At 42.1% G+C, this 24,536-nt stretch overlaps 1 protein-coding gene across 8 annotated transcripts in view; it reads right to left on the bottom strand.

Moving 5' to 3' along the window:
- Positions 1-22,320, bottom strand: part of MFF (mitochondrial fission factor) — a 34,052-nt gene extending 11,732 nt beyond the window's left edge. The window contains exons 1-5 of one of the 8 annotated variants that reach the window (XM_070753309.1): positions 22,058-22,242; positions 18,985-19,142; positions 14,229-14,449; positions 7,635-7,807; positions 6,906-6,994 (exon numbers count right to left, since the gene is read on the bottom strand). In XM_070753309.1, the coding sequence (XP_070609410.1) occupies positions 6,906-6,994; positions 7,635-7,807; positions 14,229-14,449; positions 18,985-19,022 (521 nt within the window). In that variant the 5' untranslated portion in view covers positions 19,023-19,142; positions 22,058-22,242. Of the gene's footprint in view, positions 1-6,905; positions 6,995-7,634; positions 7,808-14,228; positions 14,450-18,984; positions 19,143-22,057 lie in introns of all 8 variants that reach the window. The other 7 variants (XM_070753313.1, XM_070753311.1, XM_070753316.1 and 4 more) reach the window with 7 other exon arrangements.
- Between the last annotated feature and the right edge of the window lie 2,216 nt (positions 22,321-24,536).

Here is a 24,536-nt window from a genome sequence, read left to right as displayed (position 1 = left end):
ATCCTCGTTGAAAAATTAAGTTGGTCCCAGTTTTTTGCACCTCTACATAAATAAGTAAAATATTATCAAATAGAATTTAAATGGAACCCCAAATCTTTCAGTAAAAAAGCACTTTAAGATAATTCATAGAGAATCTACTATAATTTACTAGATATTTACTAAACTTATTAAATATATAATATGTATGATAAAATACAATTCTGTTTTCAAAACACAAACACAAAATCACTAATGAATTCGCAGAGATAGATTCTGACCTGCTGTGATGGGAAACTTACTGAAACTCATAACATTTTGATTCAGTTATAATTACTTTATCAGAATATTGATCTTAGTTTTTCATCTAGATCTGATAACCTTTCTTCCATCTCAACCTTTTCAAAAAATGACACAGCAAATACAGTGTTCCCTCTTTCTTATAGGAATGACATACTGCAAAGCATGTGATTTTGATTAAAACCTGCTATACAGTATAAAATGCAATAGGCTCAAATACTGAATCATTTTTAACTATAGAAGGGTGCTATCTGAAATTGATCTCAGATATGAAGTTTAGATAAAACTATAATATTTGCTTTTTGCAAAATAAAATAAACTAAGGAAGGAAGGAAGGAAGGAAGGAAGGAAGGAAGGAAGGAAGGAAGGAAGGAAGGAAGGAAGGAAGGAAAGCTTGCTTGCTTGCTTGCTTTGTGGAAGTTATGAAAATAAATAGACTCCAAAAGAAACAACTGAGACAGCAGAGGCTCTGATGATAACTTCTGGACATATCCCAAATAAGCAAAATACATTCAAGCATTTATTCTGAAGCAAAATCTTTCAAAAACAATGCAGAGAATGGAAATTTGCTACACATGTATTTGTGAATATTTCTATTAGAGAGAAACTGAAATTACATTTTATTTTTTATACAAAGAGATACTGGTCTGTACACTAAGATTATATTTAAATTACATTTTGAAATCATAGTCGTATAAAATAATGTCGACAGCTTCTACTCATGTTTACATAAAAGACAAACTTGAAAAGCTGTCAGTACAATCCTGAATAATATATAAACAAAAGCATTCTTCCAAGGAAATAAGCTCAGTTTTGTGGATTTCTCTGATCTCATGACTTTGAATATCATTAGCAGCTAACTTCTAGGCAAAATACAAGACCTACACATGTATTTGCTATAGAATTTACCTGCAAGACTATATTTTCTTAGATAACTGTTCTTGGTTTAACTGATATTGAGAAATCTAAGATTGTTGGGAGGTGTAGTTAAATTTAAATTCTGGATCATCTTCCTTTCAGGTAATTGAAATATTTATATATTCCTTTTCTGGTGATGCACAATCTAACTTGTCCATTTAAAATATTTTTAATCAGTTAAATTTTACGAATTCTTAAATTATGTTATAATTTTAATGTATTTTTCATATCAGACTATGATCTATTTGTTTTAAGGTCTAAATTACTCTGGAGCCCCCAATACTTTTTCAGCTAACTAGATTTCTCTCTCTCTCTCTCTTTGTTTTCCTTTCTTCCTTCCTTCCTTAATCCTTCCTTCCTGTTAAATTGGATTGTTTGTACATTTCCTGTTTTCCATCTGGGAAACTTTGCTAACTACAGTGATTCCTTGTTTTTCGCTGGGGATGCATTCCAAGACCACCCGTGAAAAACTAATTTCCGTGAAGAAGAAGAAAGATATTTTTTTATGTATTTGGACTTTTGAAAACCCATCCTTTGCATTAATGTTTCTCAGCTGGAACTACATGTGATATCCTACCAGTTTCTTTAATAGAGTACAGTAGTACTGTAGAAGAATTTTATGAATTTTAATGGATTTAAATTTTTTAATGGATTTAATGGATTTAAGCCCCCTTTTAAAACCCGTAAAATAGCAAATCTATGAAAGATGAACCATGAAGTAGCGAGGGATTACTGTATAATGTAATTTTTTAAAAACTAAAATAAATAAAGCTCTTGGCAATAGATCTGGTTGGAGGAATAATGTCCTTTCTGCACCAAAACTATTCTACATAGTTTGTATTGACGATAAAGCTTCCAATTTTATTTATCATTAGTAAGATCTCTTAAATGATTGCACAAAGTCTACTATTTCACATAATTTGCTGACAACAGTTTAACATTACAAAATTTCTTTATATGTAGATAATGTACAACATATTGAAGAAATAGGTTTGACTGTACACACATGTATGTTTGCAAAGAATATATGACCATAAATCATTTTTCTAAACTGACTTATATTAGGCATGTGATAGAATATTTGGTAACCATCAAGTTGCCACCTGTAATTATGTATAAAAAAGATGGGATAAAGTATAACAACAGCCCTGAAAACCTGAACAGATACAGTACATCTCATTTGTGGAAAGGAAAATATAAACAGTATCTTTTTTTCTATCCCAGCTACTTACTATTTATGAAGAAATTTCCCTAATCAGGATACACTATTTACTGGGTAGAAATAAAATCCATAGTTCTAAAATTTACCCACAAGATGAATTAAGTTTATATTTGATTTTATTATACACACACATGCACACCATATACTGTATTTTTCGGAATATAAAACGCACCAGAATATAAGACGCACCTAAATTTTAGAGGTGCAAAACAAGAAAAAAAGTATTCTGAACCAAATGGTGCAGTAATATATTCTTTAATAAAATACCAGTGTAGCAGAATACCTTTTACAAACATGTATGCTTTTTACAACCATGGACAATTTTTACAAACTTCAAACTTGACAGCTTTAAAACTTGTGGACCAACTCCCAGAATTCCTCCTCCAGTCATGCTAGCTCAGGAATGGGAGTTGAATTCCTCAAGTCTTAAAGTTGCCAGGTTTGGAGACCTTTGCACCCTTAATCCCTAACCCGGGGTTCTTCAAATTTGGCAACTTTAAGACTTGTGGACTTCAATTCCCAGAATCCTCCAGTCATGCTAGTTCAGGAATGGGAGTTGAAGTTCATTAGTCTTAAAGCTGGCAAGTTTTAAAACCCCGGGATTAGGGATGCAAGGGTGTTGTAAGGGTCTCCAAACCTGGCAATTGTCAGAATCCTCTTCCAGTCATGCTAGCTCAGGAATGGGAGTTGAAGTTCATTAGTCTTAAAGCTGTCAAGTTTGAAGACCCCTGGGTTAGGGATTAGGGTGCACTGCAAGGGTATTCAAACTTCTTGAGCTAGTCCTCCTCTAACTGTGGCTACATTGCTCTTTAAAGATTTTAGCTCTATTTACAAAGAGCCATAAAACCAGAGATTCAGGAAAGGAAGTGGGAGGGACAAAGTTGCAGTCTTTTGAGAAGGAGGGAAGGAGGGAAAGAAGAGCTGCTTATCTCTCTCCCCCCTGCCGCCCCCACTTGCAGAAAATATAAAAAATGATCTAACAGGAAAAGTATCTCCTTCTGTAGTCAGGGCAAAGCTGGGGGTTGCTTTAGTCCGATCTCACCCTGGGAAAGAGAGACTGAAGTCCAGATTGCTTTAATACTAGAGAGGTTGCTGAAAGAAATAGTGTTGAATTCAGGTTTCTTTCAGTGTGATAACTGGAAAGGGAGGTGAAGTTTCTGTGCACACGTGTTGTGTCTCTCTTTTCATTCTGCTTTGGGCAGCCAGAGACGTGGGCGGGGCTAGGATACTCAGTATTAGAAATGAAGGAAATTTGCATTAGCTACCGTAGAAGGAGGCTGCTCAGAAGGAGGCTTTGCATAATGATACAAACCCTTCTCCCTTCTGTCCTCTCTCTCTCTCTCTCACGCATACACACACACACTCACGGCAGAGTCTGGCACTCAGACCATGCAGGGAGAGCGCAGGGAGAACAGCTTCTCCCGTCCTTCCCAGAAAGCGTCTCTGCTGATCGGCTGTTCGGGGGGGTGGGGTGGGAGCATTCCCCAAAAGCCTTTCATTGCAGCAGAGTGTTTGCCCTTTGAGGCTGCCTGCTTTCCTTCTCCTCCATGTTGCTGTCCTCAAAGGCTGATCGGAGCACACTAACCTCCACCCCAGGCACTGGAAATTAAGCCTTGCGTTTTCTCTGGTGAAGCTGCCATTTAGATTGCTAACTTCGCTATCTCCCCCTTCGTTCTTCCTTTCTGATTGACGGTTGGGTCAATCTCTTGGAATACTGGCAATCAGCTGTCTGTTGCCACCAATTGCAGCTATTACCGCTGTCCTGGCAACTCCCTTCCTCCTCCCCAGGTGCAGCATTCGGTGTATAGGACACACCCAGTTTTTGACCCTCTTTTGGGGGGAGGGTAAAAATGTGCGTCTTATACTCTGAAAAATACGGTATGTATGTGTGCAATATAATTCAATAACCTTCATTTCAGATGAACTAAACCAATGTTGACAGTAAATAGTGAATATCAATTTTTAGCAAACATACTTGTATTTTATTTTTAGCTATAAAAGATGACTGATATTATAACATTTTTATTTTCCAGTCAGTCTCAATATTGTGCTATTATGAAGAACAGTTCTGATTATTGGAAAGTGTTATATTTAAATTAATTAGCAGAAAGGCATGTTTGCTTATCACTTCTTTCATCTAGTTATTTTTATTTTTGGAGAGCAATTAAATAATATTCTATGTCAAAAGATAATCAGGTAAGGCACTTAAATACACCACAATGGGACAAATGCAATGGTGACAACATAAAAAATATTATTCATTAGATAGACTTCTAAGCTAATAAATATTCTTCTAAGCTAATAAAGTTTGGATACAGAATTTGTCATTATTACAATTAAAATGCTAGAATTGCATATAGCTAATTTGCTAGAGTTCCACCTACAAATACATTTAAAGCATCTTTAAGTTTCAAGTTTCAAGTTTTATTGGATTTATATGCCGCCCCTCTCCGAAAACTCGGGGCGGCATATAACAGGGGGAAAGCATGGATTTTTGTAAAAATGCTGGATAATAAATTAGGACAATTAAGGTAACAATAAATTAGGACAATAATGTTTATATAGCTAAAACTAAATATTAAAACATTAATAAAAATCTAAGATTTTATTTATTTATTAGCAGTCACACACACGCACGCACGCGCACACACACACACACACAGAGCTTGCCTCCAGAAGTTGTGAATGCTCCAACACTGGAAGTTTTTAAGAAGATGTTGGATAATCATCTGTCTGAAGTAATATAAGGTTTCCTGCCTAAGCAGAGGGTTGGACTAGAAAACCTCCAAGATTCCTTCGAACTCTGTTGTTATTGTTATTGGTGTGTGTGTGTGTGTGTGTATGCGTGTGTACGTCTTGGCATATTCAGGTCTTTTCCTATGTAAGGTTCCTATGTAAGGTCCCACTCATCATATTCAGGCTCATGCTTTCGGCTCTGTGCTTGGGCAAACAAAGGATTCTATCAACTTTATACAGGAAAGACCTACACACACACATACAGACAGAAAGACACACACACTTATATATAAGCAAATGAGATGATAAAGACAAATTTATAAATATTATCCAATCCTTACAATGCAATACAATATACCAATACAATATCATCAGATGATTGATAAAGATGCTCAATTCCAATGTTGGTAGGCAACCTCAATATTTTTGCGTTATTATCTCATGGTTCTTTATCTTTAAAATTGGTTTTGACTAGACAAATTTTTAGAATAGTTGTCATCTAACATATGGGTCCCAACCCCCAGTCTGTGGACTGGAACCAGTCTGTGGCACACCAGCAACCATGCTACGCAAACAAGCAAAGCCCCATCTGCAGGACGCAGGCAGCACACAAATCATGCCCTTTTCAGGCCACAGAAAAACTTGTCTCCATGGAACTGATCCCTGGTACCCAAAGGTTGGGAGCCGTTGATCTAACACATCTTTTATTTATTTATCTGAAATGTTTATCCTTTGAATATAATATCTTTAAGTATGCTTTATGTATTTACAGTAGCTAGTTGCTTCATCTAGCTTCCTCCTTTTCCCCGAATGCAGGGGAAAGAAACAAGATGGAAAACCTTTAAGAAATTATTCAGGGGAACACCTATACAGAAGCCTTCAAACTTGGCAATTTTAAGACTTGTGGACTTCAACTCCCAGAATTCTCCAGCCAGCTACTATAATATTAAAACATGTTGGGGGCACATTTTTAAAATGGCTACCATGGTAGGACAGCTTACATATTCATAAAATGGCTGTCATGATAAACACAGCCAGTCAGAAAACATCCAAATTAGAAATCAGGCATGGCTGATGCTCCCTCTGTACATCTATACCTTCCCTAATACTTTTGTGTCTTTATTGGGAAAATACTTGCTTCTCCAATAAGCAACCAGGCTATCAATATCCACTTTTTATTTTCTAAAAATGAATTTGTGGGCCATATAGACATCCATGTGAGGAAAGGGAATTAAAGGTCCTAGGTCTCCTTTTCATGTAATCAGAACATCTAAAAATAAAACAATGAATATGCTGGACACCAAAAAGGTACCCTTGATTTAGGTATTGCTTTAAAGATTAAGGTTGCAATATATTACAGGACTTCATATATGTAGTTTATTTAGTTATTAAATGTGTTTGCCGCCAAACTTGCAGCATTATTCCAATGCAATGAAGAATGATGAGTGCTTAAGTTATCTTAATTTATTATTATGAAGCAAAAAAATGGCTGCAACTGCCTAGTATCATTCCTTGTACATGAAAAAGTGAGAGCAAAGGAATCCAAAGAATTACAAATAGCAGTTGTAGCTCTTTATAACATTTTCATTGCATTATTTACAAACAGGTAAGATCAATTTTGAGCCTCAAGGCTAATATCAAAGGCCTGTAAATAGATCAAATAAACACTTGAAAGCATTTCTTAATCAAGAAATAAGAAAAAACACAGATCAGGTTTCATTTACAGAGGCATTCATAATCCCTTTCTACTCACACTGCTTCATTTCTCATCAACTGGCCATTCTGACGAGTTGCATTTTCACTCATGGAACGTTCTCTTTTCAGCCTTCCTACTGACCGAATCTGCCAGAAAAAAAGAAGAAAAGGAACAAATCAAAGATAGTGTTTTACTGTATTAATAGCATTAGTAACTACCTTAATGTAGTAGGCAAGTGATTTTTGACTAATGCAAGCTTTTTAAATAATGGATTTTCTGTTAGAATGTAAGACCTTTATTTCATACAACAATTCCCTATATTTTAGCAATCATGATTTTGAAAATATGCAATTCACAAATAATTCTAACCCAGATTCATATACAGCTAGGTATATGGATTCATATATAATATTAAGAATTCAGAGAAAGGAGCCGGGGTGGCGCAGCAGGTAGAGTGCTGTACTGCAGGCCACTGAAGTTGACTGTAGATCTGTAGGTCAGCGGTTCAAATCTCATCACCGGCTCAAGGTTGACTCAGCAACTGCAACAGGATTGCCATGGCTAAACAATGCAGTTTTGTGACATTGCACTACATGATTGCATGAGTTCGCAACGTAAATTCTGGTCAAATTATCATTGTAATTCAAGAACCCTCTGTATTCTGAATAGGATTATCAGAATTTAGAATATTTTCAATGTTTTGGTTTTGGTTTTAATAATATATTAAAATAAAATATGATATTAACAAAATGTGATATTAGCAAGGAAGAAAAGAAGTATACTAGCCTCTTCATTCTGAGGATTGTGTGGAGGTAGTCTCTCTAGGTCCAGAAAATCGAGTGGACGATCACTAAGTGAAATAACACGGGGAGGTGTTTTCAGCGACAGAGACTTGAATGGAGTTGATTGTAGAAGATCTAGATCTGGAGGCCTAGAAAGTGGAATGTCTTCACTATTACCTGAAAAGAATTAAATTTCAAGTCAATAATACATTAAGTTTTTCGCTGTGCTGCACTGAACTGGTTCTTTATATTTAACTTTAAATATAAATTTACTGAGAGATTCAAAGCATAACATCATCTAGTGATTGTATAGACAATGTTTTTGGAATCAACACATATTTGTTTACAGATACCATTTTAAACAATATACACAATACACTATACACACATGTATAATATGCAGTAGATACAGAGCTGATAAAAGAAAGAGTTTTAGCTATTTTGTGTCAAGATTTGCATGGAAAGGACCGTTGAACTTACCTGAACGGTCTTCTCGATGCACTGCAAGGAGAGTCCAGGATGGGTAATTCTTCAGTCTGATTGGTAGGGACTGAGTTTAATTTAAATATTAGGCAGGTGCCGCCCCCTTAGCCCTCCAGTCTCATTAAAACGAAGGAGCAGTAAAGTCCAACACATTTATTGAACCATATGAAAAAACACAACAACTTCAAAGAAAGGAACCTTAAACCATAACATGGCCCCTGGTCCAGAACTGGGTGGGTCTGGACTCTCCTTGCAGTGCATCGAGAAGACCGTTCAGGTAAGTTCAACGGTCCTTCTCCAATGCACTTGCAAGGAGAGTCCAGGATGGGATATGCCCAAGAAAAACTTAGAGGGAGGGAGAAGGCTGGACCAGTGGCTCGGCAAAGGAACAAACCTCCTGTAGGACCCTCCTCCCAAAAGCTGCCTCTGATGAAGCATAAGAGTCTATACGATAGTGCTTTATAAAGCTTGAGGGAGCAGCCCAAGTGGCCGCCCGGCAAATGTCCTCTAAAGACGCCTGTGTCCTCCATGCCGTCGAGGTGGCGGCGCTGCGGGTCGAGTGTCCAGTGATGCCATGTGGCACCGGCGAACCTCTAGCTCTGTACGCCTCCGATATACAGTCACGGAGCCACCGGCTGATGGTCTGGGAGGAAACTCTGGACCCCAGAGAACGTGCTGAAAAGGATACAAACAAGGCCTCTGAAGTTCTGAAGGACTGAGTCCTGCGAATATAGATTTTAAGGGCTCTCCTCACGTCCAGCTTGTGCCACCTCAACTCTAAAGGGTGAGTTCCATGTGTACAAAAATCCGGTAGCACGATGTCTTGTGCCCTGTGAAAAGTGGTATTCACCTTAGGTAAGAAAGCCGGGTCCAGCCTAAGGACCACTCTGTCCGGATGAAAGCGACATAAGTCCGGTCTTGTAGACAAAGCCGAAATCTCTGAGACCCTCCTGGCAGACGTAATGGCTACCAGGAAGGCAGTCTTAAGAGTCAACAGCCGTATAGGAACCTGCCGTAGAGGCTCAAATGGAGGTGCTGTGATGGAGTGAAGCACCAAGGACAGGTCCCATGACGGGAAGCGATGAATGACTGGCGGTTTAAGATTAGCCGCCCCTCTCAGGAAGTCTCGTATCCATGGATGTTTGCTCAAGGGGCGATGACTGTCCAATGTAATGATACTGGATCAAGCAGCCACATGCCGACGAAGAGTATTCGGGGCGAGGCCCTTGTCCAGACCTGCCTGCAGGTATGTCAGTACCATAGGAGGAGAAGCTACCTGAGGCTCCACCTGTCGTAGTGCACAGAACTTAGAAAAGGCCTCCCAAGTGGCCTGGTAGATCCTCCTGGTAGAAGGCCTACGGGCAGCCTGTATAGTATCGATAACCGTGTCTGGCAGAGCGTGACTCCTCAGACGTTCCCGCTCAAGCGCCACACGGTTAGCTGCCACCACTGAGGCTCCGGGTGTGACATGGTCCCCTGGAAGAGGGAGATTCGGTGGTCCGGAATCCGCCATGACGGAGCAATTGAGAGTTGCATCAGGTCTGCGAACCAGATCCGACGGGGCCAAAAGGGGGCCAACAACAGCACCTCTGCCTGCTCCTGCAATATTTTCCGAATTACTCTGGGAATGATGGAAACCGGTGGGAACGCATATAAAAGACCCGGAGGCCATCTGAGGCGCAGAGCATCCACTCCTTCCGCTCCCTGGGATGGAAATCGGGAGAAGAAGCGGGGAAGCTGGGAGTTGAGACACGTTGCAAACAAGTCCAGAACTGGCACCCCAAACCTCCTGGTGATCTCTAGGAAGATCCCGGGTTCCAGTTGCCATTCCCCTGGATCTAGTGTCTCCCTGCTGAGCCAGTCTGCACAAACGTTCTCCACCCCAGAGATGTGTTCCGCTGAAAGCGATGCCAGATTGGTCTCTGCCCACCTGAAAAGAGACTCCGACTCTGCCATCAGCCTCCCTGACCGAGTTCCCCCCTGTCGGTTGATGTGGGAACGCGTGGCTACGTTGTCGGTCATAATTAATACGTGCTGATCCTTCACCAGGTGAGCAAAGCTGTGGAGGGCCAGTGACACTGCCTTCAGCTCCAAGAAGTTTATGTTGACGTTGTAAAGGTCCTGCTGCGACCACAGGCCCTGGGCTATTTGTGAGGAAAGATGTGCTCCCCACCCCCGCAGACTCGCATCGGTCGTCACCGTGAGGAATTCCTTGTCCAGAAAGGAGGAACCGCTGCTCAAGGCTGGAGACACCCACCACCGGAGAGATCTGCGAACCCTGGCATTGAGGAAAACCTTCCTGCGAGAATGGCTCGATTTCTGCTTCTGAAAGGGGAGAAGGAACCACTGTAATGGTCGAAGGTGGAACCTTGCCCACGGCAGTATGCCAATGCATGACACTAGCGTCCCTAGGAGCTGGGACAGGAATAGCAGACTTGGGTACTGCTGGAGGCGCAGCTCTCTCACCAACCTCCTGATTGTAGATTGCCTGTCCCGTGACAGAAAGACCTCGCCCAGTTCGGAATCTATCGTCGTCCCCAAATGGGCCAGGCGAGTCGTGGGCGTCAGGTGGCTTTTGTCCCAGTTTATGGAAAAACCATGGTCTTCCAGGGTCTGTATGGTTAAGTGTAGGTCCTTTAGTGCCCGATCCGGTGTTCTGGACAAAATCACGATGTCGTCCAAATACGCCATGAGGCGTACCGACTGACATCTGAGGTGCGCCGTAAGGACATCCAGCAACTTTGTAAATGCTCTCGGGGCTGATGATAGGCCAAAGGGCATCGCCCTGTACTGGAAATGTGCTCCGGCAATGCAGAATCTGAGAAATTGTCTGTGAGGAGGAAATATTGGGACATGGAGATATGCCTCCTTCAGGTCTATGGAGGACATGAGGTCTCTGTGGCGGATGGCTGCCAGTATTGATCTGAGAGAGTGCATCTTGAACCTCCTGTATTTTACATAGAGGTTCAAGCGCCTCAGGTTCAGAATCAGCCGCACTCCCCCCGACGACTTGGGAATGAGAAAGATCGCCGAGTAGAAGCCCCTGCCTTGCTGTGTCAAGGGAACCTCCTCTATAGCTCCAATGTCCAGTAAGTGCTCGACTTCTTTGAATAGGAGTCTTCTTCTCTCCCCATCTGATGGAACTCGACACGGGAGAAACCTGTGAGGTGGAGGGCAGAAGAATTCTATTCTCAGGCCCTGGCCAACTGTAGATACCGCCCAAGGGTCTGAGGACGTCGCCGCCCATGCTGCATGGAAGGACATCAGTCTTCCGCCCAGACAGCCTCTGAGCTCGGAGTCACTTCGACTTCTTGAAGCCTCTGCTTCCTCCTCTAAAGGGGCGGCGGCCTTGATAAGATCTATTCCTGTCCGCTTGGAAAGACCTATCCGCCCGAAAGGACCCCTGGCCAAATGAGCTCTGAAAATATGGCCTCGACGCCTGGGTGCCCATCGAGGAGGGCTCAGACCGAAAGGACTGCCTTCTCTGATAGGGAGTGAATCTCCTATCCTGCTTCCTGTTTGCCCTAGGCATGACCTTTTTCTTGTCTTTATCCTCTACGAGGACGTCGTCCAGGACCTCCCCAAACAGTTTCTTGCCTTTGAATGGGGCAGATGCCAGGCTCCATTTGGACTTAACGTCCGCCTGCCAGCTCCGGAGCCAAATGAGCCGACGGGAGGCCACAGAGGAGGCCATTGCACGGGAAGCAAATTTGGCGGCGTTGACCGTAGCGTCCGCCGAAAACTCCGTGGCCGCCAGGAGTTTGTTGAGGTCCTGGCGGAGTCTAGTATCTTCCGGATTAACCCTGGATTGCAGTTCTTGGATCCAGAGCATCGTGGCCCTATTGAAGAACGATGCCGCCGAAGCGGCTCGCAGAGCCCAGGCCGCCATCTGGTGAGTCCTGCGCACCACATTTTCCGCTCTCTTGTCCTCTGCTCTGAGACCCTCCTGAGATTCTGAGGGAACCAGGGCATTGGACACCAGGCTCGTCACCGGTTTATCCACCACTGGAAACTCCAGCAGGTCCTCCATCGCCTGGTCAAATGTATAGAATCTGCGATCCAGGTTAGATGGCCCCTGTGCGGCGGCTGGGTTCTCCCACGGGCGCTGGATAGTTTCTCTGAACAGGTGGGAAGACGGAATGTGGACCGTCTCCTGCTTGGGGAAGACAAATAGGCCCCCTGCTGGTTGGGCCGTCTCAGAAGCCGCTGCCTGGTCCCCCTCACCTGCTTGCTCGATGGTCATCTTGGCTTTATTCAAAAGAACCCTGAAAAGGGATGACTTAAAGAGTCCAGGAAAACTGGGTGGTTCAGGGGGCTGCTCATCACCAGAAAGTTCATCCTCAGCCCCACTGAAATCGTCTCTAGATGACCGCTCCTCATCCATTGAGCCTTCCATGGAGAGGGTGACAGGGGCAGTCCAGGGGTCTCTAGACCTCATTGGAGGGAGTCCCACTGGAGACTGCTGATGTTGTTGAGTCCCCACCGCCACACCCTGGGTATAAGCTGTGGCAATGAGGTCTTGCAAGGACTGAGGCATGCTCTGCCAGGCATCATTGGAGCTGCGCAGGCCTGCAGCTGTAGGTGTAAAAGTGGCTGCCTGGCCAGACTGGGGTGCTGGAAAGGCTGGATATGCAGACAGTCCTGCAGCACATTGTCTCTCAGCCCTGGGTGCTGGCAGCCTCACTCTCTCTGGAGACCAATCTCTCTCCGTGGCTGAGCCTACAACCCCTGGCAGGAACGTGGGGGAGGCCATCAAAGGACCGGGTTGACTGGCAGAAGGAACAGGGCCCATTACCTTCTGAGAAGCCTCCAATTGCTTCTCCAGGGCCCGGATGCGCTTTTCTGCTTCCCTCAGCGAGGCCCCCTGAGATACCTTGGCCTTCTGGGGCTTTTCCTTTGGAGTGCTAGGCCCTGCAGAGGGCTCCTCCACCAACTGGCCCGCCTGATCTGCCATATTGCCACGAAAACAAGGAGATTGCCTGAGACAGAAAGAAATCAAGGCCAAAACTCCTCAACTGCTCTGACCAGAAAATGGCAGAATGACAGGCAACTGCTCCACTGCGCCTGCGTGTAGCTAGGGCAGATTCCAGTTGTAACATTAGCGCGCCCAAACAGGCCGGCTAAGCCCCGCCTCGCTTTCAACTTTCCTTGAAGAAAATGGCCGCCGGCCGGTTGCCCTGGCAACCGCAAACACTTTGGGCGCGAAACCTCCGACATCGGCCTCCAACAAACATGGCCGTCGGAACTGACAGGCAAACGGCCAGAAGGCTCCCTGCTGTGCCACGGGCAGCGAAATCAGCCCGATTTCATAAGCGTTGTGAGCGGGGCGATCGGGGGGGGCGGGGGTGTGTGGGGGGGGCGCGGATGTCCTCCGAGGCCTGTTCTGCGCCCCCTCCCCTTGGTTTATTCGCCACGGGGGAGGGCGGACCCCCCCGCGGCGTCAACCGGCTCCTCTCCTCCGGAGTCTACCTCGGAGGTAGTTTCCCCGGGCGCTCACTCCTGAACCCACAAGCCAGGCCCTTGTGTGGGTTCACAGACAAGGAGGAGCTGCAGTCAACTGGATTAGACCCACTGGAGGTCTGAAACCAGAGCTGCCTGAGGAGAAACCCCCAGCTGCACCTAAGAGAAAAAGGGGAAAGAAAAAGACAGATTTAATAATAATCAATACATCAAAAAACATCAAATAACATTTAAAGCCTAAACCTCTCAAACCAATACTATTGGTAGAGCAAAAACTCAAAGTCCCTTTACTGCGACTGAGTTTTTAAGACTGGAGGGCTAAGGGGGCGGCACCTGCCTAATATTTAAATTAAACTCAGTCCCTACCAATCAGACTGAAGAATTACCCATCCTGGACTCTCCTTGCAAGTGCATTGGAGAAGACTGGCAAATTCTATAAACCCCTCCTCAGAGAAATGTATTTAAATCCATAAAAGACATAGACCATATTACAAAATAAATTAATGATACTCAAGTACAATGATCAAAGTATTAAAAAATAAACTTATAATACATTTGAAAAAAAGTGTTATGATTCTTTTTCTATTGAAATTCATGAATACCCTGAAATTTACCATAATTAGGTTAAGAATTCCTCATCTAAAGCTAAACATACCTGCAACTACAATCCGCTCTGGCACCTGCATTGTTACACTGGCATTTGGAAGTCCTCCTTCAGGACAGCTTTGCTCAAGATCAGCATTTGGTGGTGCTACCTTGAGTTTTTCTGGAACTCTCATTCTCTGGTTGATCCCTTCGGTATATTCAATTTCATATTGAATTCGATTCATTTCTGCAATTTCAGCAGCTGGAGATGGGAATGCTGCTGTGCTCATCCTAACACAAGATGAAGCAATTTAAATTATATATCAACAGTAACATGTTTTTAGCATACAATGATTTATATTTCATATAGTAAGTTTTTCTCCAAAGTCTTTTTCACAATACAAGTTAATTTATTGTAGCCTATTATTTATTTATTTATTGGATTTGTATGTAGGCCCCTCTCTGAAGACTCGGAGTGGCTCACAACATAATAAAAAACAGTATACACTATCAAAAACCTACAAAATCAAATCCAATTAATATAACTAACTACTCTAAAAACTCAGAAACATTAAAAATTCATTCACATCCAGACAACAAGCATGCATCACATTTGTCTGCCGGAAGCTAGGGTCTAGTGACCCCAAGACTGGTGACAGAGATGGGTTTTCAAGTTCTTACAGATGGCGAGGAGTGGGGGGGGGCAGTATGAATCTCTGGGGAGAGCTGATTCCAGAGAGCCAGCACCCCCAGAGAAGGCTCTTCCCTTAGGACCCTCCAAATTACATTGTCTAGTTGACGGGACCTGGAGAAAGCTGATACTGTGGGACCTGACCTGTCGCTGGGACTCATGCAGCAGAAGGTGGTCTCGCAAGTACAGTAATCTGGTCTGATGGCATGTAGGGCTTTATAAGTCATTACCAACACTTCAAATTGCGTCTGGAAACTAATCAGCAGCTAGTACAGTACACGGAGTGCTGGGGAAACATGGGCATGCCTCAGAAGGCCCATGACTGCTTACATGGCAGCATTCTGCATGATTTGCAGTTTCCGAAAACTCTTCAAAGGTAGCCCCATGTAGAGAGCATTGCAGCAGTCGAACCTCGAGGTGATAAGGGCATGAGTAACTATGAGTAGAGACTCCCTGCCCAAATAGGCCGCTGAGTGTACTGGTGCACCAGGTGAACCTGGGCAAATGCCCCCCTCACCACAGCCGAAAGATGATGTTACAAAGTCAGCTGTGGATCAAGGAGGACAATCAAGTTGTGGACCCTCTCTGAGGGGGTCTATAGTTCCCTCCCCAAGTGATGGATGGAAATGTCATTGGGAGGCAGAACCCACAGCCACTCCGTCTTGTTGGGGTCGAGTCTGATTCTGTTAACACATATACAGACTCCACAGCCTCCAGACACTGGCACATTACTTCCACTGCACTGAGTGGACACGGGGTGGAAATATATAGCTGAGTATCATCAGCATACTGATGATAACTCACCCCGTACCCTTGGATGATGTCACCCAACAGTTTCATGTAGATATTGAACAGCAGGGGGGAGAGGACCGACCCTTGAGGAACCCCACAAGGGAGGAACCTAGGAATCGACCTCTGACCCCTTGCTAAACCTATTAACTTATACAACTGTCAAGTCTGTGTGATTTAACACTGGATATACATTTCTGTTAGGTATGCCCTTTCTACTAATCGCTGGAATTCCAATGTTGTATAGGAAAATCTGCACATCACCTGTTTTTAGAAGAGTAACATGAAATATTAAGGAGCAAATTGCCACTGCAGAGCAATCAAGATACTACTGACTAAGATACTAACATTACAAATCTTAAGCAGGCTAACAGCAGATAGATGGTGGCAAAAACATTGACATACTTTTATCTATTGACATATCACAACTCTATGGAAATCTATTATACAGTATAATACATTTTGTAAAAAATAAAATGTATTTAAAATATCTAGAAAAAATAACAGCCTAAGATAAGGATTAAAAGTAGGGCTATGTAAGGAATCGAATGGGATCTACAAGAAAAAGGTTTCCATCTTTAGTCTGTTTCCTGAATCTTGGCACGAAAAAAACAATGAAAAAGGCTGCTATGAATGACTTAAGGTGACTTATATTTGATACTACAATATAGAATTTGTATCTCAAAATCAGGCATTTTCACTGAGTATCAAAACTAATTAAAAGTCCTAATGTACCTGAAACCAGATGACAGTTGTATTCTAAATTAATGTAGGCATCCATGCAGTCTTAAAAAACAGTTTTGTATAAAAAAATTTGCAAAAAAAGAAAATTGCCAGTTTCTAACTGGAATATTAGCTATTAGCTATGGTTGGTTAAAGGGAGCATACATTAAATTTCACTTTAGTCTTAATTGACAGTGGAAGACCTAGGAGCACTTTGAAACTATTGGCTTACTCTCTCTAAGGAAAAAGTAACTAAATAGATTGAATTCTTCTCATACGGATTGTGGAATTATTTATTAACCTTCTAACTTCTTTGGCTTGAACTTCAGTCATTGGCTTCAATACCATAGCTAGGGATCAGCCCTGTCTTCCATTTCCCAATTCAAAAGGAAAAACAGAGTTGTATAGGCAGTCCTTGACTTACAACCATTTGTTTAGTGATGGTTTGAAGTTACTGAAGCACTGAAAAAGTGACTTATGATAATTTACAACTATTGCAAAATCCCCAAGGTCATGTGATCAAACTTCAGCCATTTGCAACTGGCATGTATATATGACAGTTGCACCATCTTAAGGTCCCAGCTGACTTCTAACAAGCATAGTCAATAGTGGAAGCCAGATTCGCTTAACGACATGATTCACTTAACATGAGGCAAAACTCACTTAACTACTACCTTGCTTGGCATCAGAAATTATGGGTTCAATTATGGTTGTAAATCAAGGAGTACCTTATGTGCAATTCAGCACTGATCAAGCCACTCCAGTCTTTGGCCCATTATTTTATTGTTTCAATAAAGATGAAAAACAAGATAGCAATAAAGTGCAGGCTTCTAAACTATTATGGAGTCAAAATAGCTGTCTAGAGCAGAATCGCTTCAAAACAGTCTCCTCTTCATCCAATTGTGATTAGTCATTGTAGAAAGATAGCAGATCAGAGTTAACCCACTGAAATCTGCTGGGTTAGAACCAGAAAAGGCTGGAATAAAATTAGATGTTTTATGAGGTGGCCAAAAGTGCCTTGTTAATATTACTAGTCTATATGACAAAGCTCAGGCTGAGTTGCAGTATTTTTTGAGTATGACTGCAAGATATATTGTGGTTCAAGAAACTGCAGGAGAACAAAGGCAAATGCCTTTTATAAATGTCCAATTTTTCAGACAAAAGATTTCCTTATGAAGAAGAAAAAAACTACTATGAATTTGTTATGAATTCAGGTCCAGAATTCTAGATAATCAAATGATTTATTTAAGTAATTTATAAAATTATTCATCTTATACCAGTGACATACAAAGATTAAATATTAAAACCATCATAACAATATAACTGAGTATACAAATAAGTTTTTGTTTCAACTTCTAGTCCTACTGAAACTGAATTTTGACCTGTTTAGCAGAGATTTTGAATTTTATTATCCAATCTGGATAATGAATATATGGATGTGTGCGGCTATATACTGTGTATGTGTGTGTGTGTGTGTATGTGTGTGTGTGTGTGTATCTATGTATGTATGTATACCCATATATGTATGTATGTAATTATGTATTTGTGTGTATACACACAGAGTTTATATCCACATATATGTACTATGCTTGTCGAGAACATATGACATAATTATATGGAAGCTAACTTTACAATTGCAATGAAATCTAAATGTTTCCTCTAAAAAGATTTTTTCCCTTTTGCTAATACAAGAAGAATACATAAATGTTAACAGAAAACTGATTTTAAATTTCAGAAAATCACCCGAAAAAGTACAGTATTTCAAATTCTCATATTAGAACCAGTATTTTTCTACATACAAACAAGAGTGTTTTGGAAAATATAGTATATTATTTTAAAAGGGCACTCAGTGAGAAAATCAATATAGCCAAATCAATAATGTTTACTTAAATAAGTAAACAATATAAGTAACATTTCAGATTGAGAGTGATAAGACATTAAATTGTTGCTGATCAGTGCTCTGGTCCTGCTTGGCAGTGAAAGATTATATAAGAAGCAGAAAATAAACACAAGGTTTGATCCATTAAGACTAAAGAGAGAAGTATTAAAATGCCACACTATATAAATTAGATTCCAAATTAGACTCTCTGAACAGTTATTTATTTTTAAAACATTACAATTATATAAAACCTGACTCTAAAATTATATTGACTGTTAACTACATCACCTACTCAATTTGCATCTTTAGATTCTGATTTTTAACCATTTCATTAAAAAAATATAATACATATATGTATAACAAAATGTATGCATGCATGTTTCAGAATATCTGGGATATTTAGAATATCAGTTTTAGAATGTTCATTTTAGATATCATCTTATGGATGCTATCTAACTTCTCAATTTAAAATTTATGTTTTAAAGACTATTTGACTAAAATGTCTTGTGTTTAGAAAGATCTGGACATTTTCATTTCCCAAATGGAAAACCACCTGGAGATCTTATTGATTCCTGAATCCTACTACAGAAAAAAAGGTAGAAGTATATATAATTTTAATTTGGAAAGAAAGGAAATCTATCTAGCCAAAAAACATCAAGGCAAAGCAGTAACACGGTAATACACGAAGATACTACAGCTACTCACTAGAATAAGTACAAGTGTAATTCTTCAACTTTCACTAACCTTCCTAAAGGAAGTTCAACCCTTGTTCGCTTGCTCATTCTGCAGTTTGCTTGCAATGTGTTAATATTACTACACTATAGCACCGTTTATTTTACACAACAATATGATTATACAGTGGAACTTTTCTACATAAGACAGCATGACAATTGCTTTTCAAGCTGTAACAGGAAAAAGAAGAACAGAAAGAAGTATTAGCCATATTATAAATAAAATATTACTAAAGACATTTTAAATATTATTTAAATTATCTGTTCTATAGTACAAATTTGATAATATGCCAAATAGCTTTCAAATATTTAAAAACTTACAAAGATTCAGAAATGTTATTTCTTTTTTAAATGCTCAACTCTGATTTTTAAGAGTGGAATTACAATTCGCAATAAAGCTAACAAAGACTTAAATACAGCTCCTAAATCTGTGAAAAACATTAATCCATATTTAACAAAAACTAATCTCTATCTAATTATGACTAAATGCTTAGTACTTGCCTTCTTCTAGGCTTTTATTATAGAGATTGAAAAATAAGATGCAGAATATAACTATTTAAGTTTATGAAATAGGTAAATCCAGTGTCATAGAGCAATAATTTTTGAATCAAGGATTTCAAACAGCTAAACTTAAGAGAATGTGTCAAAAATCCAGGGTCTGTGAATCTTGTACAACTGAAATTTGGCAGCTAAATAAATTAAGGACTTGCTGCCAAAAGATTAGTTTCATATCTAAACTGAAATAGAAGTACTGTATGTTTTCTTGTTTTTGCTTTAACTTGAAATTTAAAGCCAACACTATGATTTAGCAATTTGTGTCAATAAAGTCTGACTGTTTTTGTATTGGGTTTTAATTGTTGTATATTGTTTTTATCATTGTACGTCACCCAGAACCCGTCAGGAGTTGGGTGGCTTATAAAATCCAATAAAAACCTAAAACCTAAGTCACTAGCTTCTGAAAAACCATGGCTTACCATTATACATGAGCACAATCCTGGTGTGTTACTTTCTCCAATAAATGAAATTATAAGACTAAGTATGTTCTTATAGAAATAAATCAAGGATCCTGATCTAAACACACCTGTAATATTTTTTTGTCAAATTCTTAGTTTACTTTGGTTAAGTTCCGAGTTTACTGCTGCTTAAGAAAATGCCAAGCTTCACTAGATTTCTGGAGCAAAATGTTCTGCAAACACAGAACCAGTTCATATGCTAAAATAGCACAAAACCTCCATCAGATATAGCCCATCAGACAATAGTTACAAAGAAAAATGGACACCACTCAATTATATTTAGGTACAAATGTGGTAGAATAGGAAATATGAAAAATGTAAGTATCAAGTTACAAATTTTTGCTAAGCTGGTATCAGAAATATAACTTAGTGCAGGGGTGCCAACTCGCGGAATGCTGGAAAGTTGCATCACGCACTAGCCATGCCAACCCCAGGTTTAATGAATGGGGAGAAGCCACGATACATAATGCGACGATGATGTGACAATGAGAGTTTGACAGCCCGGATTTAGTGGATTAGGAGTCAACTATTTTTGTCTATTTCAAAAGGTGCAATGAGAATGTAGAAATTTGTAATTTGTATAACCACACAAGTTTCCTGCCAAGGGAATTCACCTATGCTGAGGTATTGCTATTGCTAATATCCAATACCATTTATTTTACTAAGAATTGAACCACTAGAACGTCTGCCTTTCTGCCTTTCAATATGCTGTAAAAATATATTTAAAACTCCAATCACCATAGGCTGAGATAGTTGTATGAACAGATTCTAAATGAAAGCCAATAGTACTGTATTTCACTTTTCCTTCTCCCCTCCCACCTCATCGATTGTTGCATGTCTTTATAGTGCTTCCTAAAACTATAATTGATATTTTTGATGAAACATGAAACAAGCTTCACAAAAATTTATTCAGCAATTAATTTGCTATTCCTTATAGTATGGCAAAACTCTGTAGTACAGTTAATGACTAAACAGTAAATCCATTTTACCTTAGGCCCTTGTTTTTATTTATTTATTTATTTTTATTTATTTATTTTTTCAAACAATTATAGGGTGGTAATTTGCACAAATAAAACATTAGATAAAAATAACAAAAGAAGACAATAGGACAGGGAATGTAGGCACAGTGGTGCACTTATGCACGCCCCTTATTAACCTGTTATTAACCCTGGTTAATAACTCAGGAACTTCCCAGCTGGGTAGGAGAGCAACAATCTTTGGCACAGGTCAGCACCTGGCGTTCAGTTGCCTTCTGTCTATAAATATAAAGGTAACAGTCAAAGCAGTACTAAGAAGGTAAATGAATTACTGTATAGCATCACAGAGCCGGGAAGGCCATTTAGGTCATTAAGTCCAATCCTCTGTTTAGTGCAAGAATCCAATTAAAGCATCCCAGCCAGATGGCTCTCCTATCCTTTTTGGCATACCTATAATGACACCCTTCACCTCTCTTGTTAATTGGTTCCACTAATAAACAATTGTTCCTACTGTAAGAAAGTTTCCGTTAACCAGAATCTGACTTCCTGGTTCCTTGAACTTAAAACTTAAGTGTTTTCTGGAATGAGAAAGAACAGGTCTCCAACCTGCATTCTTTTAGGAATTTAAAAAAATTGTCAAGCCCCACCCCAGCCCTCCCCGCTTCATTCCCAACGGCTTCAATCTCTCGTAGGGTTAGTTTTTTTTCAGCCTCCCCCCCCCCCAATCTCTTAACCAGCTCGTTTCTCAAATTCTTTAAATAGGGCCCCCACCACGGGTTGCGCTGCGTGAGAATAAAATAAGTAAAATAAAAACAGAGGAAACGCGCGCAAAAATGGGGGTTGGGGGACGAAAACAACGGAGAAAGAGAAAGCGTTAAACGTGACAGGAGGCACCAAGTCTTACACTTTTGAGGGGAGGAGGGGGCAAAGCTGTTGAAGCAAGGGAACAAAAGGACCCCAGCCTTTTGTGCGGAAGGGAAAACGGTGCGTGAGAACACCTGAATAGAGGAAGGATTCCTGAACCAGCTCCCCAGGTCTGCCCCACTGCTAATAGGGAGAGAAGGCCCCAAACCAACTCTCCCCTTTTATTTCTCACCCTGAGGCCAGCAGGGAGGCGGAAGCCTTGGTCCCAGTATCCACTCCAGCCGCCTCAGGCTCCGTTCCTCCGTTAGGGGCCGTTAGTGACGGAACACAGCGCGGAACTCAAAGAAACAAAAACGGGAAAAAAATGACTTAAATTGTCCCAAATGCATTGCCGTAACCGGCAGCCGGCAGCGCTCCGTGATATATCGCGTGATGGAGGAAGGGCGGAACCGGACCTTCAAGCAGGAATTAGAAGGTGTCGCGGCCATCTTTACTGTGGTCGTAAGCTGGGGTTCCGGCTCGCTTTGCAGAAAGGCGAAGGTTTTCTTTCTTTGGCCGGTGCGAGGAGATGCGGCTGTAGAGCGTGTCTTGGTTTATTTTTGGTATTTTATTTTGGATTCAGCTTTTTTTAAAAAAGGTTTTAAATATCAATATTGTGATAAAGACCTAGAAAATCAGGGTTTCTTTAAAAAATTGTTCTGGTTTTATGTCGCATAGAGATTTAGCCAACTGAACGTGTATCTAATACAGTGTTTCCCAACCTTTTTTGAGCCGCGGCACATTATTCATATTTTCAAAATCCTGGGGAACACTGAACGGGGGGTGGGGGGGGGGGGTGGCTAAAGAAAAGTTTTGACAAAAAAAAATCTTCCTCCATTTCGCTCTATTTCTCCCTCACTCTTTCTCTCTCTTCCTTCCCTTCTTTCTCTCTCTCCATCCCTCTTTCTTTCTTCCTCTCTTTTTTGCTCTCTTTCTCTCTCCCTCCTTCCTTCCCTATATGTCTTTCTCTCTCCCTTGCTCTCTCTGCCTCTCTTGCTATCTCTCTTTCATTCTCTTTCTTTCTTTATCTCTTTCTCTCTCTCTCTGTCTCTCTTTCTCTGTCTCTTTCTCTCTCTCTTGCTAGCTCTCTCTTTCTCTTTCTCTGTCTCTCTCTCTCTGCCTCTCTTGCTATGTCTCTCTTGCTCTCTCTCTCTCTCTCTGCCTCTCTTGCTATGTCTCTCTTGCTCTGTCTCTCTTTCTCTCTCTTCCTTTCTTCTCTGCGGAGGCCGGCGAAGGTTTTTCTTATTTTAAATGTTCCGGGTGGCAGGGGGATGCGGAGCCCGCACGCACACACCCCCGACATTCCAAATTCTGCCTCAGCTGTGAGAAGAACGCCTGCCCCGCCTGTCCTGCAGCCCTTTCGCTGACAGCCTGGGACAAAAGCGCTCCGTGAAGGGACTGCAAGAGGGGCCAGGCGGGCATTAGCAGCCGGATGAGGAGGACGAGAAGCCGCTGCAGCCACCCCCAATCCCCCCCCCTTCCCTGGGTGCCTTCCAAAGGCCCCTGGAAAAAGGCAGGAGGTAGCAACAAGGCGCGAGGACAAGCAGGCAGCTTGGCGGAGGGGAAGCGCTGAGGGGCTCTCCTCCTTCCCCACCCCCGCGCTTCTCTCCCGCCCTGGCTTTTGCTTTGCCCGCAGATTTCCCCGCAATTCAAAAGGAGGCAAGAGGTGGCCTGGATGAAATTGCGGGGAAATCATGGGGCGAAGCGAAAGCCAGGGCGGGAGAGAAGCGCGGGGGTGGGGAAGGAGGAGAGCCCCTCAGCGCTTCCCCTCCGCCAAGCTGCCTGCTTGTCCTCGCGCCTCGTTGCTACCTCATGCTGCTCCCACCATGGCTGCGCGCGGTTCCGGTGCCCCTGGCTGAAGGTCATCCTGTGGCTGGTCTGGGGCTTTACGGTTGCTTCCTGGTTCCCTCTCCTCCCTCCGCCTGTGTCTACCGCCAGCGCCTCATTCCTCGGAGCTGCCGCTTCCTTCCAGGCAGCCCAGCCACGCTGCCGTAGAAAGTGCAGAGGTTATTGCCGCCACCTCTGCCTCCACTCAGGGAGCCACCGTGGTTGAGCTGAGGGAGAGGAAAAGGCGCGGTGACCACGGTGGCTCCCTGAGTGGAGGCAGAAGCGGTGGCAATAACCTCTGTGCTTTCTACGGCAGCGTGGCTGAGCTGGATGGAGGGAAGCGGCAGCTCCCACTCGAGGAACCCACGGCAACGGGCGACGGCTTGGTGGGAGGCGACGGCGGGAGACACAGGCGGTGGGAGGAGAGGGAACCAGGAAGCGACTGTGAAGCCCAAGACCACCCACAGGACGACACTCAGGCAGGGGCGCCGGCAGCGCCCCGCCCAGCTTGAGCTTCTCGCGGCACACCTGGCCATGTCTCGCGGCACACTACTGTGCCGCGGCACACCGGTTGGGAAACGCTGATCTAATACATTAATTATGGTATTGTATCCCAATCTAGCTCAAGTTATATTTCAATGTACGCTAATAAGATTATATTGGTTCCCAAGCGACACTAAAATAAAAGATCTTAAAAAGACACAGTCTAGCCCAATGGCAATGAAGAAGAAAAATAAGAAATATTTTTCAAGAGAGATCAGAACGTCTGTGGTGGTCCAATATCTCAGGGGTGGCCACAAAGAAAAGGGTGGTTGACCTCTTCTCCAAAGCACCTAAAGTCAGGA

Source organism: Erythrolamprus reginae, chromosome 5 (genome assembly GCF_031021105.1).
Source record: "Erythrolamprus reginae isolate rEryReg1 chromosome 5, rEryReg1.hap1, whole genome shotgun sequence".
Taxonomy (NCBI): Eukaryota; Metazoa; Chordata; class Lepidosauria; order Squamata; family Dipsadidae; genus Erythrolamprus; species Erythrolamprus reginae.
This window is presented reverse-complemented; position numbering and strand designations above follow the sequence as displayed.